The 17,753-nt window shown below is 57.9% G+C and overlaps 1 protein-coding gene across 7 annotated transcripts in view; it reads left to right on the top strand.

Annotated features, from left to right (window-relative positions):
* Positions 1–1,124: 1,124 nt before the first annotated feature.
* The window catches only part of LDB3 (LIM domain binding 3), a 69,566-nt gene continuing 52,937 nt past the window's right edge, over positions 1,125–17,753 (top strand). For 2 of the 7 annotated variants that reach the window (XM_033209001.1, XM_033209005.1), the window contains exons 1-5: positions 1,125–1,269; positions 1,374–1,489; positions 12,285–12,436; positions 12,975–13,050; positions 14,350–14,717. In XM_033209001.1, the coding sequence (XP_033064892.1) occupies positions 1,397–1,489; positions 12,285–12,436; positions 12,975–13,050; positions 14,350–14,717 (689 nt within the window). In that variant the 5' untranslated portion in view covers positions 1,125–1,269; positions 1,374–1,396. The remainder of the gene's footprint in view (positions 1,270–1,373; positions 1,490–12,284; positions 12,437–12,974; positions 13,051–14,349; positions 14,718–17,753) is intronic. The other 5 variants (XM_033209006.1, XM_033209008.1, XM_033209003.1 and 2 more) reach the window with 4 other exon arrangements.

Here is a 17,753-nt window from a genome sequence, read left to right on the forward strand (position 1 = left end):
GCTCTCCAAGAGGGCCAGCAAGCAGCCAACCCAGTTGCCTCCCCTGAGCCTCAGTTTCTCCAACCAAGGAGCCAGGGTGGGCCTTGATCTATCTCCAGACCACATAGGGGCCTGAGGTGTTTCTTGGGGAAGGGGTTGGCCCAAAGACCACACTGGCAGAAGTCCCAAGGTACTGAGGCCCCCTCCCCGAACACCCTGTCTCTGGGGTACAGGCTGAACATGCCACACGTGCTTCCCCCTCCCTGCCCCTCCTGGCCCTGTGTCTAGCAGCTGAGCAAATGGCGTCTCCTCCCTTCTCCCTGCCCCCTGCCATTCCTGCGCAAAGGGCACGGGGCCTGGCGTGTGGCACTGGCAGCTGGAGCTTTCCATGCTGCCGTCAAGTTTTCCAGAGTACAAATAAGACAGGAGAGCCAGGAATAACTGGCTGGGCCCCCAGAGGGTCTGGAGGGGATGGGCCTACCTCAGACCTGCTTTCAGACCCTGTGCCAAGGGGTGCAGGCAGAGGGCCAGCTGCCCAGGACCAAGGCTTTGGGAGGCTTCTGTGGCCATTGGGAGCCCATTATCTGGCATGCATCCTGTAAGAATCAGCCCGGGCTCCAGTGTGGCCTGAGTCCACTCCTTGTGTGACCTTGGAGAAGTCATTTAACCTCCCTGAGCTTTGTCTCCTGCGGGTCCAGGTGGCAGCTTCTCAGGATCCCAGGGAGTGAAGGGCCCATGCTGAGGCTGGCTAAGCCCAGAGCTGCTACTATGACGATCGTTTTTATGGCTGGACAACCCTGGGCCAGTCACAGACCAGCGGCAGGCTCAGTTCAGGCCAAGCCACGTCCAGGACCCCACACTGGATAAAGCACAACCCCAGAATCCTGGGCAGGGACCACATGGCAGCAAAGCCTCTGCCCAAGGGATCTCAACCCCTGGTCTTCTGAGCAAGAGGATGGGTACCACTGAGCAGGAAAAGCGAGTGTCTCCGCTCTCCAAAGGACACAGGAGCAAGGAGACCAGAGCATTCTCACCAACCTGGCCAGTCCCCCTTCCTCCCCCCTTGGGGGCGCTGGGTGCCGGACACCCCTCCCCAGGGGCTATATTAGCCGTGTGAGTCACGGTGGACCGGCTGGGAGGCCGCGGGCGGGCGGGACAGTGTAGGGTTACAGTCCATGTATGGGCGCAGCCGAGGGCAGATATCAGTGTCGATGGCATTCGCTCCCAGCTATTCTTAGGAGCCTCTCAAGAGCTCCACGCAGCCCAGCTGGGCAGCAAGGGACAGAGCAGGCAAGGCCGGGGGGCAGGGGCAGGGGCAGGGGCAGAGGTGTGGACTGGGCAGGCGGAGTGCCTGAGTGCCCTCTCACTCAACCCTCTTTACCCTTTGTCTGCAGAGGCGGCCGCTGACAGCACCAGCATGTCTTACAGTGTGACCCTGACTGGGCCTGGGCCCTGGGGCTTCCGTCTGCAGGGGGGCAAGGACTTCAACATGCCCCTCACTATTTCCCGGGTGAGTGCACCCTGCCACAGCCTGGCACCCGACGGGGCGGGCACGCTCGGAGGAGGACGTGTGTGTCTGTCTGTCTGTCCTTTCTGAGCCTCTCAGAAAGCAGAGCATGCCCCATCCCCTGGGACTGGCCTGGTCCTCTGGTCTCAGCCACAGCTTTTTGCTCACAGGAGCCCGCCGGCCTGTTATGCATGTGAGACATCATGAGCAGGTGGTAGGTGTTTTTAGCAGAGAAGAAAATGCTGAGTTTTCAGGCAGGCAGGCAGGCAGGTAGCTGGACAGAGTAGAGCGCCTTCCTGATCCCTTCACTGTTAGAGTGGGCTTACGGTACCCCCAAGCCTTTAGCATTTCCCTAGATGTGGGCAGCTGCTTTGGGAAGGGAGCATTCCCAGCATGGAGAGGGCAGGTGATGGGCAGTTGGATAGATGGACAGACAGGCTGTTGACCTTGGCTGTCCGCTGTCAGAGTGTGGGGCTAGGCTGGACTGAGTACTGGGCACCCGCTCCATCCCAAACTTGAGACACCAGCACCCTGGCTCATGGGGCTGGGCGCTCCTCCCCATTCACCGTGGCTGTTTTGTCTGTCTCACGACTTGTTCCCCACAAGCTCTGGGGCCTGGTGAGATGGCCCCCTGTCCTGCGGTGTCTGTGATGAGGAGCAGCATGGCCTGATGCAGATGACACAGAACATCGGGTTGTCTGAGTAACTCTACTGCCTGGCTGGAGACAGCAACACCAGAGAGGCCGAAAACTAGCCATGCTCCCAAGGAAGCACTCCAGGAACAGGGACTGATGGGGGAACAGCATCTAGACCGTAGTAGGCACTCCGTCAGTATTCGTCAGACAAAGAGACTCCCCAGCAAGGCACTGGTAGACCCAGGGCTGAAGACCATAAGGCTCAGGATGAACTGTGAGGCATACAGGGCAGGGACAACCCTGCCTGGTGGCTGAGCCCCTGGCCGTGCTGTTCTGGTCACAAAGCAGGAGGGGGAGGCTCCCAGGCTGTCACCAGAGGGTAGTGGGTGGGCAGGGGTATCTGGGCTACTGCCCAGTAGGGGAACAAGGGGACAGTTTCTTCTCTGGGGCCTTTGGGACTTGCCTTGGGCCTGGGGGCTGGAGGAAGGGGTTGGAGGGGAAGCACTGAAGTGGGCAAGGCCTGAAGGTGCTTGGCAGAGGGGCCAGGGAGCCTGGGCAGAGGGTCAGGAGCCAACGCCACCAGTAGTCTCTGTTTTTGGTTCCATGGGTCTTGGGGGAACTCCAGAAGTAGAAGGCCCACCCAGGGATGCCGTGAGAGCCTTATAATAGCCATAGAGGCCACATGCCTCCAGGGTGGGTGCTGGCCTGGCTCTGGCGCAGGGAACAGGCCCTGCCCTCCATCCTTCAGTTGGAGATGTGGCTTGTTCTAACCTGGAGACTCCACCCCTCCAGATCTACTGCCCTGGCGACCACAGGGTCCTGGAAACTCACAGCTTTGCACACTTTGCATGAGGTGGCGACCTGTGGGCATGTGAGCCCCAGTGGATTTCCCACTGCCCTGCTCAGCTGCCTACCCCCATGCTTGCAGGACTCCTTCCTGTACAAGGTGGAGCCTCTGTGTGCTCTCTCATGGGCCCTGTGGCCTCCCCTGCCTGGGACTGAGCCCACATCTCCCCCAGCTCCACCATCTCCAGGCCTCCTGCTGGTACTCCCTGCCCTATCCCTATGGGTGCAAATTGGCACTGGGCTCACTGGCACTCAGGATAGCCAATGACTTCACCCAGGGTCTATGTGCCACCTGGCCCCAGCCAGCCAGGGGCTTAAATGGCAGCCCAGAGGCCTTAAGCTAGATAGCAGGAGGAATGTCCTTCCTCCAGGGAGGGGGTATACAGGGATGTGCTGGATCCAATGACTGGGGGGACTTTTAAAAATAGAACCCGAAGCTCAGGCAGGGCACTGGGGGATGGGCATGATGGCCTCTCAGCTTCCTTTAGGGGCATGCCCCAAATCACCTGAGCTGTGGAGCAGGCTGGACTGGGAACTAGAGCCCTTCCCAGGGCTTGGAACCTCTTGAGAAATTTTGGTGGTGGGCTGCTGATCACCTGGGCTTGTGTCCTGGTTCCGGGCCGCTGGCAGGGCAGGCCTTGTGGACACAGCCCTGCCATCCCACCAGGGCTGTAGGATTTACTGCTGGGGCTCACAGGGTCCTTCTGCACCAGGGACATCCCCCTACAAGGGAGGCATGGCCAGGGCTCTCTGGAGGAACTCCACTCCCACCCCAGCCAGGACCTGAGCCTGTGCCATAGGGCACTGTAGGCAAGAGTGTGTGACCCTGTGGGGTGGGCAGGCAGGCGAGGCTGGGATCGTTACCTCACTTCAGAGCCTGGCAAACTGAGGCTTGAGTTTGCTCACAGGACAGGGATGGCCATGGGTGGATCTCCTGTGTCCTCTCACCCCAACTCCCATGCTGGCCTGCTCACCCCTCTGACTGGGACTACTAGAAAGGCACTGGGGAGACCTGTCCCCTCTCAGCTGCAGGTGTGTGCTGCAGCTCCTCCTGGAGGGACACAGACCACCTGCAGGCTGGGTGGTGGCTCCCAGGGGTCCATGGCAGCAACCTTGGGGCAGCAGCAGCCCCTCAAGGCCTCCCTTCAGAGGGTCTCCTCTTGCGGACTCACAGAGAAGGGGATTCAAGAGGGAGACTGGGAGCGGAGGGTGGCGGGGAAATGCCTTTATTTATCCTGGACAGGTGTGGCTGGGCCTGCAACACGAGCTGCCCTTTCACCCCACCCCAGCCAGTTCTCCAGGAAGTGGGGAGGGGGCAGAAGCCCAGAGAGGGAGCAGCTCCAAAGGCCCAGCCCGGAATCTGCCCTGGCAGCTGACCAGAGGCTGGGACCATGGTCTGGGGTCTCGCCTCTTCACGCCTCTCATGCCCCCACCTTGGGGAAGTGGAGTATGCTTTGTTAGGCTCTGCTGCTCTCAGCTGTGTGGCCTCAGAAGTCTGTTTACCTGCTCAGCCTCAGTTTTTCTCACCCTTAAAATGGGGATAGCAGGCCGAGCGTGGTGGCTCGTGTCTGTAATCCTAGCACTTTGGGAGGCCAAGGGGGCAGACCACTTGAGGTCAAGAGTTGGAGACCAGCCTGGCCAACATGGTGAAACCCTGTCTCTACTAAAAATACAAAAATTAGCCAGGTGTGGTGGCGCATGCCTGTAATCCCAGCTACTCAGGAGGCTAAGGCAGGAGAATAGCTTGAACCCAGGAGGCAGAGGTTGCAGTGAGCTGAGATCGTGTCACTGCACTCCAGTCTGGGGAGTCAGGAAAACTCCCAATCCGGGGAGGCACAGCCAGTTGGAGCCACCCAGGCAGGCAGGGAGTGGCTTTTTGAACATTGAGGAGACTCCCGTTTATTTATCGGCCAGGGTGAAGTTGGGGAGTGGGACCATGGGAAGACAGAAGGTTCCAGTGAGAGGGTGAGCATGAGCAGAACCACAGAGGAGGCCAGTCTCACAGAGTGAGACTCCATCTCAAAAATACATCAATCAATAAATAATGCCTTCCACACCTGTGGGAGCTCTTTCTAACAGGCACTTATGAAAACTTTCCAGCTGTTGTCTACCGGGACAAGTTGTGAGACTGGTGGAGTTGGGGGGCTGAGCCTGGGCCCAGGAGGGGCCTGCCTCTCTACTGGAAGCCCTCTGTCCCTAGGGTCTCAGCCACCCCGCCTGCAGGCTCACCTGGAGCACCAGCCCAGAGGCCTCTCCTCCTCTGTGGGTTTCGGTTCCAGTTATTTATCAGACTCTCCCAGCTGTGGTGGGAACATGCTGAGGACAGAGGGTCTCTGGGGAGAGGAAGGGGGACAGGCTGAGACTATTCTGGGGTAGCTGTGCCAGCAATGCCTGGAATTTCGGGGCCGCTGGAGCACGCAGTGCTGTTTCTTGGGCAGCTCTTAGCAGTGCTGACAGGCCATGCTGTTTATAGCTGCACTGAAGGTCAGGCAAGCCTCCAAGGGCTTCTGTGGGGCTGGCAGGGGCCTCCCCGGCAACATCCATCTATCAGCAGGGGAAGATAAGCAGCCGAAGGCTGGGAGGCTCACAGCTGGGGAATGTATTCTTAGAGGTCTCCCAGGCCAGGTCCTCCCTGACGCTCGGAACTGCATCTAACTCTGTGAGGGATCCAAAAGGAGAGGACATGAGGCTGGCTGGGTTCTGGGGAATGAGTGGGACCCTTGGAGGCCTCCAGGCCAGGACACCGTGCAAGAGCAGCTGCATGAGCAGCCCCAGGGCTCCGGGGCTACAGGCATTGTGGGGTAGCCAGTGTCAGGACTTCAGGGCTATCTGAGAAAGACTGGGCCAGGCCCTGCTGGGGGATAGCTCCCCAATTCCCTGAGTCTCCTTCCCTTTCTACATCATCCCCTCTCATCCAGAGGCTGCCCCTGACTGCAAAGACCCTCCCCCACCCCGAGCCCTCCTGCCCTCAAACACAGCTTTGGCACCCCTTTGGGACCAGGCTCCACCTCTGCCCAGGAACCATCCTTGGAGGCAAGAATGGGCCTTGCTGGGAGCCCCTGAGAGCCAGTGCCCCTGAGGGCATTTTACTGGCCACACCCAAGCCACAAATGGAGCTGTGGACCTGGACAGGAGGAAGAGAGGCAGGAGAGACTCAAGAGACACTTGAGGAAAGCCAGGGGAGGTGTGGTCAGTTAGAGGGGGGCAGTGACCCCTGGCTTTGGACACAGAAGGTCATTGATATGCGTGGAATAGTGGGACCAAAGGCAGATGGCTGTGTGTGAGCAGGTAGGAGGCAGTGGCATTGGGGGCAGGATGTGTGGGTCACTTCCTGGAGGAGTCTGGAGGTGTAGAAAGGGGACATGACAGGAGCCAGTTGGAGTCACCCAGGCAGGCAGGGAGAGGCTTTTTGAGCATTGAGGAGACTCTCGCTTATTTATCAGCCAGGGTGGAGTTGGGGAGTGGGACCATGGGGAGACAGAAGGTTCCAGTGAGAGGGTGATCATGAGCAAAACCCCAGGGAGGCCAGATGGGAAGGCAGCAGAGCAGGGCAAGACAGTAATTTAATCATACATTGAAAATGCACTTTGCCCCACCCGCCCCAACCCACGCAGGCAGCCTGGGAGTGTGGGGAGGGGGAGCTGCTGAACCCTTCCTACTTATCTGCCGCCTGCCCCAGCCTCCACCCACCACATCTAAACTGGCAGATCTAGAAGGGGAGGAAGACAGGGGCCTGCCTGGTTTGAACACTGGGAGTGAATGATGGCCAGAAATGTCTGCAGAGTCCAGCTGCTCTCTCTGCTGCCAGAGAACTGGGGAAATAGGAGCCGATGACATGGGTGCGTCTGAAGCCTCACTGACGCCTTCTTTCCCCTGGACCCTGTACAGAACTTTCCTTCCCTCCCCCTGACACCCAGGCCCCTCTAGGGCCAGCAGGCTGGCTCAGAACTGGTCAGCCAGGGCTGGCCCCTCAAGCCCCACCCTCTGCCAGCTGTGGATCTTGTTTCCTGTGGAGCCCGGGGATGCAGCCAGCCAGCCTCGCACCTTCTGGGGGTAGCAGATGGGGTCAGCACTGTGCCTCCCTGGATTGGGAGTTTTCCTGAAACTCTCTTAGCTCTGCACCCTCCTTACATAACGACATATGTTTAACGACATAATCCTCACAAGAATCCCGAGAAAGGCATTGTCTCTCTCTTGACACTGGAGGGCTTGGAGGCTGGCACCGAAGACGGGGCCCGGCCCATACTGGCACCAGTGCTCCTCGTTTGCTGCCTCCCTGCCCCCAGCTCCCAGCACTCACAGGTGGCTCTGGCACCAGCTCTCCCTGGGCTGCCCTTGGGGGTGCCCTAAGACGTTGGCCCAGTAAGGCGGAAGGGCTCCTAGGGACAGGGTGCTGATCTTGGCCTCCAAATACCTGCAGCCTTTCCTGGGGGCTTTGGAGACAGGAGATTGGTGCTCCACCCTGAGGCCATTCTAGGCTGTGCCCAGGGTTGGATTTCCAGGGTTTAGAGGGGCCCACTGGCTGAAGAAGACTGAAATGTGAAGTGGGAATGAAACGCTCATTCAAAGGAGGCATTTAAATGCTCAAAGGCGGATAGAAAGATTAAAAAGAAAAAAACCGCAGCTCCAAGGATTTGGGTGCTTTGGGCCCTTTCTGAAACACAGAAAGGAAAGAGGAGGATGGAGTCAGACAAGAGTGATGCGGAAGCATCGTGAATGGAGTGCACTCTCCATAAGCCCTGGGCTCTGGGCAAGGGTCTGAGGGTGCCCCCCTCCAACCCACCCAGGCAGGCTGCTCCTGCGGTGGGGTGAAGCCATCCGATGGCTCTTGGTCATCCATAGGGTGCCTGCCTCCATCCTGCCTGCAGCACTTCCCTAGAGGAGGATATCAGCACCCCCAGCCCCCACCCTGAGGGATGTTGGACCCTGCTCGGGGCAGCCAAAGGCCAGGCCAGCTGAGCCCTGACAAGCAGACACAGCTGCACGGGAGAGGCGCCAGGCAGGGGATCCAGCTCAGCCACTCCCCTCTGGTCAGAGGCTTGGCTACTGACCAGACCCCAGGAGGCTGAGCTCTCCCTTGCTAGCCAGCATCCCCCGAGCCCATGCCTGAGGATGAGGGAGAGCCAGGCAGGTCCAGGTGAGGGGAAGTGAGGAGACCTGGTGGGGAAGGCTGGTGCCAGTTGGCCCACGCCTGTGGGAGAAAGATGTCTCTGAGGCACCTCCAGAGGGAGGACAGTCAGATGGCCCTGCGGAGGGCCCTGCTGATCTGGCCCCCGCCTCTCTTGGACGTCATTCTGGTGCCCTTGCTCATGCTGTCATCATGATCTTCTGGACACAACTCCCATCTTTCCTGTCAGTGTCTCCTCTGTGACCAAGGTCGTAGCCCTCCTGCGTGGGGTCTGCAGTGACCCAGCCCTGCAGGGGTACAACCCCTTCTCTGTACGTGAGCATTTGGGGGTGCCCTGCCGTGAGAGAGCCTTGCTGTGGGAGTGTCCTGCTGTGGGGGAGTCCCATGGGCAGTTCACTAGGACAGAACAGGCATTGCAAAATTTGCCCTGGACAGAAGTATGCTGGTGCCTGCAGCTTTCTTTGAAATGCCTGGCGAATGAGATGGACTGGTGGATGTGGAGGGATGGAGTGTGACAAAGCAAAAAGAGTGAAATGTTATGGTACAGCCATGGTAGTGGGTGTTCAGGTGTGCACTTTAGAATGTTTTCTACTTTTTCTGCCTAGAAATCTGTAAAAATGTCTATAATAAAATGTTGGGGATCACATAGAGGAGTAGGGAAAGTCGATTTTCTGCAGGACAGGCCTGGCTGGACAGCTCAACTTGCCCCCAGGAGTCCCCTCTCAGTCCAGAAAACTGTTTTGCTTTCTCGTGCTGATGTTGGTTTTTACCCTTTGTTCACCTCTACACTCAAGGCAGCAACACACTCCTGTCATTAACAGAAGCTATGGCAATGAGTTTGGGGGTAAGGGCTAAGTGTATTTTAAGAAATCTCAAGTAGCTCTAAGATGCCCCTGTGGAGCCTGGAGGGCAGGCTGGACTTTGCAAAGCAGCTGCTGTGGCTTCCTGGCAGTCCAGGCGTCTGTTTCTGTATTGTCCTTTCCTGTCTCTGCAGATTCCAGGGCTGGGGAAGGGGCGCTGTGGACACAAGGTGGCCAGTATTTTAAGAGGGCACCACAGGCTGGGTATGGTGGCTCATGTCTGTAATGCTAGCACTTTGGGAGACTGAGGCGGGAGAATCATTTGAGGTCAGGCGTTGAAGACCAGCCTGGCAAACATGGTAAAACTGCCTTTCTACTAAAAATACAAAAATTAGCCGGGCGTGGTGGCGTGTGCTTGTGGTCCCAGCTACTCGGGAGACTGAGGCAGGAGAATTGCTTGAACCCGGGAGGCAGAAGTTGCAGTGAGCCAAGATCACGCCATTGCACTCCAGCCTAGGCAACAGAGAGAGATCCTGTCTCAAAAAAAAAAAAGAAAAGAAAAGAAAAGAAAAAGAAAAAAAAAGGGCACCATAGCCCCTAGGGCTGAAATGGCAGGTTCACAGCCATTGGAGAGGGCTGTCCTGGTCTTGCTGTTATCACTATGTGGTGTAGGGCAGTGTTTCTGTGACCCATAATGTGGTCATGCAGAAACATCTCAGTTCCTGGGCTGCATCTGCAGAGCCCATCTGGGAATGGGCTGGACACTGGTGACTGGTGACTGCAGAGCATCCTGGTTTGGAAGGGGCTTCCCTGTGAGGGGACTGGCAGGAGCTTCCATCCATGTCTGTAAGCCCAGGGCCTGGCGAGAGGCCCACCCAGGCTTGGCACCTGGGGCAAGGGACTGTCCCCAGAGCCTCTCTGGGCTCCTTCTAGGATGGTTCTCAGGCCTTGGCCTGAATCTAGCTTCTGCCAACACTAGGAGCTGGCTTGGTCCTTGGGTTATAGCCAGGAAAGTGACTGGGATGTACCCAGAGAGGCCCAGAGGACGGGCTGGTGGGCATGTTTGGGAGGCGAAGCCAAGGAACACCTCCAGCCACAGCTTGGGGGGATGGGGTCCAGAGCCTCCTCTTTCCTGTGATGTCACTGAAGGCCAGGCCCGCGTGGCACTCCTCATGATGTCATGGGGGTTGGGGACTTCCAACATGGTGTGGTGGGAGTCAGGTCATAAAGTCATTCTATGTGATACTAGCAGGGGCCAGCGCATTCCATATGATGTCACAGGGGGACAGCCAGAGTCTCTGGCATTCCATGAGGTATCTGTAGGGGTGGGGCTGCTAAGATCACTAGGGGCCAGCCATCAAGCCATTTTAGGTGACATCATTAGACCCTCTGGAATTTTGCATCTCATGTGACATCACTGTGTGCAGGGCTGCCACAGCATTCAGTGTGCTATTACTGGAGGCCAGGCGTGCAGAATTTGGCATCGTGCATGATGTCACCAAGAGTGCAGCCTGAGCCATCATGACATCCCAAGTAATGTCCCAGGAGGTGTGGCCTTCCTGAGATCCCATGGGGAATTCCCAGGGTGGAGTTGCAGTGGCATTCTGTGTGGTTACACTGAAGATGGCACCTCCAGAATGTAACATTCTGTGATGTTACTGGGGTTCTGTGATGTTACTGGGGCTCAGGGTTTGGGAACTGGCCCCCAAACCTGCACCCCGCCTTCTGGAGGTATGACACCAACTACAGAACCCTAAGCCCTGCCCCATTTCCCAGCCAATTTTGCTCACCCAGGCAGGGTTGTCGGCTACCTCACCGTCTCCACATCTGCCAGGTAGCACAAAGCACCGTGCACTAAGATGCTTTTGAATCGATGCATTTATCCTGCCTTTCAGCCTGGCAGTGTCTCTGGGATGCTGCTGTATCTTAGCTCCTGCATCTCTCTTTTCTCCTGGATTCTGAAAAGTGCTCCATAGCTTTGCAGGGTGCAGGGGTTATAAGAGGCTAACCAAGGTTACAAATAGCCTGCATTTTTTTTTTTTTAAGACAGAGTCTCGTTCTGTCACCCAGGCTGGAGTACAGTGGCATGACCTTAGCTCACTGCAACCTCTACCTCCTGGGTTCAATCAAGGGCTCAAGTGATTCTCCTGCCTCAGCCTCCTGAGTAGCTGGGACTATGGGCACACGCCAGCATGTCCAGCTAATTCTTTTGTATTTTTGGTACAGACAGGGTTTCACCATGTTAGCCAGGCTGATCTTGAACTCCTGACCTCAGGTGATCTGCCTGCCTCAGCCTCCCAAAGTGCCAGGATTACAGGCATGAGCCACCACACCTGGCTGCCTGCAAATTTTTTTTTTCTTTTTTCTTTTTTTTTTTTTTGAGACAGAGTCTTGCTTAGTCGCGCAGGCTGGAGTGCGGTGGCGCGATCTCGTCTCACTGCAAGCTCCACCTCCCGGGTTCAAGCGATTCTCCTGCCCCAGCCTCCCAAGTAGCTGGGACTACAGGTGCCTACCACCACGCCTGGCTAATTTTTGTATTTTTAATAGGACGGGGTTTCACCATATTGGCCAGGCTGGTCTCGAACTCCTGACCTTGTGATCCGCCCACTTTGGCCTCCCAAAGTGCTGGGATTACAGGCATGAGCCACCATGCCTGGCGGCCGCCTGCAAACTTTTAAGAGACAGGGTCTCCCTCTGTCACCCATGCTGGAGTTCAGTGGTGAGCGATCATAGCTCATTGTAACCTCAAACTCCTAGGCTGGAGTGACCCTCTCACCTGCCTCCTGAGTAGCTAGAACTACAGCCATGCACCACCACACCCTGCCAGATATTTTTATTTTTGTAGAAACAAGGTCTGGGCTCTGTTACCTGGGCTGGCCTCAAACTCCTGGCCTCAAGCAATTCTCCTACCTCAGCCTCCCAAAATGTTGGGATTACAGGCATGAGCCACCATATCAGGCAGCCTCCAAACCTTAGTGGCTCAGCACGACAAAAGTTTCTCATTCATGCAATGTCCAACACAGTGTTCCTTAACCATCTCTCTTCCTCGCCATGCCCTGCATTCAGTCAGTCAACAAGCAGAGAGTGTGCAGGATCACAAGGATGGTTGCTAGGGACAGACCTGGAAGGGGCATACATTGCTTCCACCCTCATTCCACGGGCCAGAGCTAGTCCCAAGGCCTCAGTCAGACACAAAGCTCTAAGCAATGTGGTAGTCATGTGCCGGAAAGAGGAACTAGGCTTGGTGAGCAGCTGGTACTGGCCGTAGTGAATGAAAAGCAAAATGACGGCTTCTGCTGAATACTCCCGGGTGACTCTTCCCCCAAAGACTGGCCCTTCCTCAGGACCACCTTCCTTATGCTCACCCCTCACCTCTGCTATCCAATCAGATCACACCAGGCAGCAAGGCAGCCCAGTCCGAGCTCAGCCAGGGTGACCTTGTGGTGGCCATTGACGGCGTCAACACAGACACCATGACCCACCTGGAAGCCCAGAACAAGATCAAGTCTGCCAGCTACAACTTGAGCCTCACCCTGCAGAAGTAGGTGGGAGCTCTCCAGAGCAGGGGGTGGAGGCTGGGGTGTGGGCATGGGGCAGGGCCAAAAGAGGGATAGTCCCATAGCAATTGAGTGGGCCTAGCCCTGGGCTACAGAACTGTGCAGGAAGATAAGGACAGCCCTGGGCCAGAGGAACAACTGGACCCAAGTCGCTGTCAAGCACCTAGAGCCAGACATTACTGCCTCACTTTACAGATAAGGCTGAGAGGGTGGTCCTGGTGCTGCCCATATGTGGGCCATTGGTCCTGGAAGGCAGGTCTTCCCTGCTTCCACTTTGCCCAGGCAGCCCCCAGTGACATAGCAGGGACCCATGGATGCTGGCCAAAGTGCCCAGGGCCATGACTTCTCCATCCTTGTCGGGCCCAGGGCCTTCTTGGGGAGATCCAGCCCGTGGGGTGGACAGTGGATCTGGAGCCCTCTGACTCAGCTGTCTGTCTCTTTCTCCTCACCAGCCCTGCCCAGGCAGGAGCTTCTGGCCCCAGGGGCAACTTCCTCACTTGGTCTCATTTCTGGTTTCTACAGATCGAAGCGTCCCATTCCCATCTCCACGACAGCACCCCCAGTCCAGTCCCCTCTGCCAGTGATCCCCCACCAGAAGGTAGGTGCTGACTACGGCGGCGGGGTCCACTCAGCCCTGGTTCCCGGAGTGCTGGCCCTGGCCAGCCTGCCTGGTCTTTGGCTGGCCCAACTGGGAAGAGGCTGTGGGATCAGCCCTGCCCCATCCCTGTCGCTGCTGCAGCTGACCCTGGGGAAGTGAGGCAGCCCCTCGGGAGAGACTTTCAAGCCCCTCTTGAACACTGGATGTGGGAATGAATGCCTGCCTGGGTGCAAGTCACCTCTGCTATGCCTCCTGGCTGGGCCGATAGAAGCTAGCTTGGGCAGCAGTGCTCCCAGGAGAGGGGTCACCTTCCTGGCCAGGCAGGGGACGAGTGTCCAGGCTCTGATCCTCATTTGCCAAGGGGGCGGGGGCTGGGTGACTGCGGCTGAGGTCCAGCTTGAGGAGGACCTCCAGGTGTGGAGGGACGTGCTGGCTACAGGCTTTCCCCTACCCAGATCTCTCCCTCTGGTTTCCACTTACCCACCTGCCCCTCCCAAGTGCAGGCCCCTGTAGCCCTTAGGATGTGCTGGTGATGGCCTTCGAGGCAGGCACAGGGGAGAAGGGAGGCCAAGCCCTGGCTCCAGACCTCACCACTGCCTGGGCCCTTCCCAAGGCCCCACTAAGCAGCTCAACCCCCGAGGGCTCCCTGCTCAACTTCTCCCTCTATGTGAGCTGATAGTGACCCCAACTGTCCAGTGGGGCAGATTGGGCAGGGGAGTAGGGAGAGGGGAGAAAAAGAGGCTGACAGGGGTGCAGTAGGTCACAGACTGGGAAAGTGGGTGGAGAGCTGCTTGGGAGATGCTTACAGAGGTGGACTGAGGGGCCCAAATGTCAGCTACCCACTTCCTCGGCTTCCCTCCTCACCTCCCCACCACCTGCCCCACAGCCAGCCCAGGGACCCCATCTCACTGGCAGTGTGGGGTCAGTGGAGCAGGAGTCTGGGCTGTGCCCACTGGATAGCCACTCTCAGGGGCAGGGGTAACAGACACAGAATGGGCCATCCCCTGACCCCTATACCCACTTCCTCGGGCCCTGAGGGTAGGAAGCTTGGCTTGGCTTCCACGCAGGGCTTGGCGCTCTGCCTAGTTGGATGCCAGCCTCAGGCCAGGCCAGGAGCCATGTGCCTGCCTGCTCCTCCACCAGCGTCCTCCCCTCCAGGTGCTGCACCCAGATGCTCTGGGCTTCAGGCTGCGGGGCTCGCACTAACGTATCTGTTTCAGGTCCACGCAGGAGCGCTGGGACGCGTGTAGCCTCTAACTGCTCTCTTCTCTCTCCCCTGCATGGCCTGCCGTGTGCCAGGACCCCACTCTGGATACGAACGGCAGCCTGGTGGCACCCAGCCCCAGCCCTGAGGCGAGGGCCAGCCCAGGCACCCCAGGCACCCCGGAGCTCAGGCCTACCTTTAGCCCTGCCTTCTCCCTGCCCTCTGCCTTCTCCTCACTCGCCGAGGCCTCTGACCCTGGCCCTCCGCGGGTCAGACTGAGGGCCAAGACCAGCCCGGACGGGGCCCGGGACCTACTCGGCCCGAAAGCCCTGCCGGGCTCGAGCCAGCCGAGGCAATATAACAACCCCATTGGCCTGTACTCGGCAGAGACCCTGAGGGAGATGGCTCAGATGTACCAGATGAGCCTCCGAGGGAAGGCCTCGGGTGTCGGACTCCCAGGAGGGTAGGTAACGGGCGTGCAGCTCTCCACGGGTGGCCTGGGCCACCTGGGTCCTCGGTGCTCGGCAGAGACCTGGTCAGGTGGTCAGAGCAAGGCACTGGCCCCAATCCAGCCAGCCCCGAGCCCATGAGGCCAGCAATGATCCTGTGGCATTTGCCATGAGCCAGGCATGCCAGCAATTTATACGACCAACCACGCTGGGGTGACATGTCGGATTTTGCAGAGGAGGAAACTGAGGCTCAGAGAAGGTTAAGTCACAGTCCGTTTGTCCAGCTACTACGTGGCTGAGCGAGTCCTAAATGCAGGAGACTCTGACTTCCAAAACTTTTTCACTAGGCCGCCCCCCAGAACAGCACAGCACAGCCTGCTTCCTTCAAGAGCTATGCGCCGATCCCCACCCCTCTGCGGGGAAGGAGGCAGGAGCAGCGGGGAGCTGAGAGGTGGAAAAGCGAGTTCTCTGGGACTAGGAATAGTCTGGGAAGCTGCCTGGAGGAGGGAGCCCCTGAATTGTGTATGGAGAGACTCCTTGGCAGTGGCATGCAGGGAGCGGGTTTGCAGGAGTGACCTTGGCCAGGGTGGGGTGGCGAGGAAGCAGCATCCCAGGGAGAAAGGGGCTGTGCGGGAGAACAGCAGCCTCACCCCCAAGGTCTAGCTGGTGGGACTCTGGGAGCACAGCAGTTAAATGCACATGGGACTGGGACACTGTGGAAGGGACTAAGGGATCAGCGTCCCCATACTGGGCCTGTGTTAGCTCCAAGCCCTTCACGCTTGTTCTCTCACCCTAACTTCTTCTCCCACCCTGTGCAATTAGTGTAGCCCTCTCCAGGCAGGGCAGGCTGAGTCAAGGCAGTAGAGCCTAGTGGTTCAGTGTTCCTCCTCCGAATTGTGGAGGAGTCACACTGTCCGTGTCTCAGGGTTATTGGGAGGATAAAGGACCTAACACTTGTAAAGCTCTGAGCTTTGTCTGTCACCCACTCACTGCGTGACACCTGGTATCATCACTGCCTGGAGCCACCCAGAAGAGTCACAGTAGGAATCCAGTCAGTCTGGCCCAAGCCCATGCCCTTGCCTTTGCCCTTGCAGCAGAAGGTACCTGTGCCCCATCAGATCATTGCTCCCTGTGGCCCTCAGCTCCCCTAGCTCCCCAGCTGTTTCTGGAATCCTCAGTGAAGCTGACCTCTGGCACCGCATGGCTTGCTTCCCTTAGCCAAGGTGACAGAGTCATATATGCCCCCAAGGTTCCCCAGCAAAGGACTTTTGCCAGAAAACTCAGGGAATAGTAGAACAGATATGGCCTCCTTATCCCACCTTTGTTGGGCTGGTAGGTCTTCCTGGTCCTTTCCAGGGGCTGGCCTCAGGCAGGGAGGTCAGCCTCTGGTGGCCTGGGACTCCCAGGAGACCCACCTGCAATGATGATACTGTCTCCCCATAGTGATCCTACACTCTGGCTATGGACCAGCTAACAGTCCACATGCCTTATCTCTCAGCAACTCTCTCTAACACAACTCTCTCTCTAACTCCAGAGGTGGGCATGATTTTCGCCATCTTATAGCTGGAAAATAGATGCTCAGAGAGAGCAAGTAATTTGCTCAAGGTCACACAGCTAGTAAGTGGCAGACAGAACTGGCACCCAGGTCTGCCTGACTCTACTTTGCATTGAGACAGGGACTTGTCTACCTGCTTAGGGAAGTGAGGGGCCAGGCCCACCTCTGCTTCCCATAGTGCCTAAGGTACTCTGCTGTTGGTGCAGGGGCTGCCCAGACCCTGATGAATGTGTAAATTATTACTTGGTGCTCAGAGCAGCAGAGTCTGATGTTTCCTCCAAGGGATGGTGGGCTAGGGGAGGGTGTGCAGTGGGTGCTTCATCCAAAGTAAAAGCTGATGCTGCTGTCCTGGGCAATGCCGGCAGGAAGGGCTGGAGCCTCTGACCTGCGCTGGCCTCTGACCTAGGGCAACCTCTGCTGAGCTGAGGCCACCGCCTATGCTAAGTGGGTCAGCAACAGGGTCAGCAAAGGCTAATCCCTGTGCTTGTCCATGGCACACTGCTCCCATGCTAAGCACCTTAGACTCAGGACCTGCTCAGTCTGCACAACCCACCGGTGTGGTAGGCACTACCATCTCAAGAATTAGAATTAGGAAACAGGCTGGGACAGGTGGGTAATTTGCCCGGAGACACAGTGCTAGGAAGAGGCAGGGTCACGACTTGAACTCTGTCCTCTCTGGCTCCAAAAGGAAGCCCCTTCCACTGCTCTCTCCTCTGGGCGGCTTGGAGTGCAATTCCTTGGCAGCTCGTATCCTCTTGGAAAGAGGAGAGAGAAACAGATGTGGTGCAAGGGCAGACAGGCATGGGCATCCCAGCAGCCCCCTTCTTCTCCTCCCTTCTGGGGCTGGCACTGAAGGGCAGTGTCCCTCAGGCCACTCAGTGCAAGGGCCCCTGGGTAGGTCTTGCATCTTTGGCTCATCTGCCCCAAGACCCGGGCACTGGCTCCTCTCAGATGTGTCTGCTGCAGCCATCCCAGCCCCAGGTCCTGGGTGGGAGAAACTGAGCAGGAGGCAGAAAGCAATGCCAAAGAAGGAGCAGGCTGCCAAGGCAGGGCAGAGGCAGCCCCCACTTGCCAGGCAAACACTGCCCTCTGCAGGGGGCCCTGGCCTGGTCAGGGCAAGAAATGACCCTGCAGCTGTCAGCACTGGCCAAAAATGGAGAAGGAATGGGGCTCCTTGCTGGCCCTTTCCTAATATAGCTCCACTTGCAGCTATTTTAAGCCTGGGAGGACAGAAGGAATTTTATCAGTTCTGAGGCAGTGGCAGGCCCAGGGCAGAGCAGGGGCCACTGTGCCACTCCCTGGGACGGGGGACTACTGACTTGAGCCTGGCTCCCCAGGGTTTGGCTACAAATGACCAGGGTCAGGCCGGCTGGGGCCCAGGCTCCCCCAGCTAGAGCCCACACTGGGCAGATTTAAGAAGATGGCAGAGTTTGGGGACAGAGCCCCCCACCTTCCACACTGTCTCCCTCACAGGCCCCAGACAGGGACACTGGCC

Source organism: Trachypithecus francoisi, unplaced genomic scaffold (assembly GCF_009764315.1).
Source record: "Trachypithecus francoisi isolate TF-2019V2 unplaced genomic scaffold, Tfra_2.0 Lachesis_group9, whole genome shotgun sequence".
Classification (NCBI taxonomy): Eukaryota; Metazoa; Chordata; class Mammalia; order Primates; family Cercopithecidae; genus Trachypithecus; species Trachypithecus francoisi.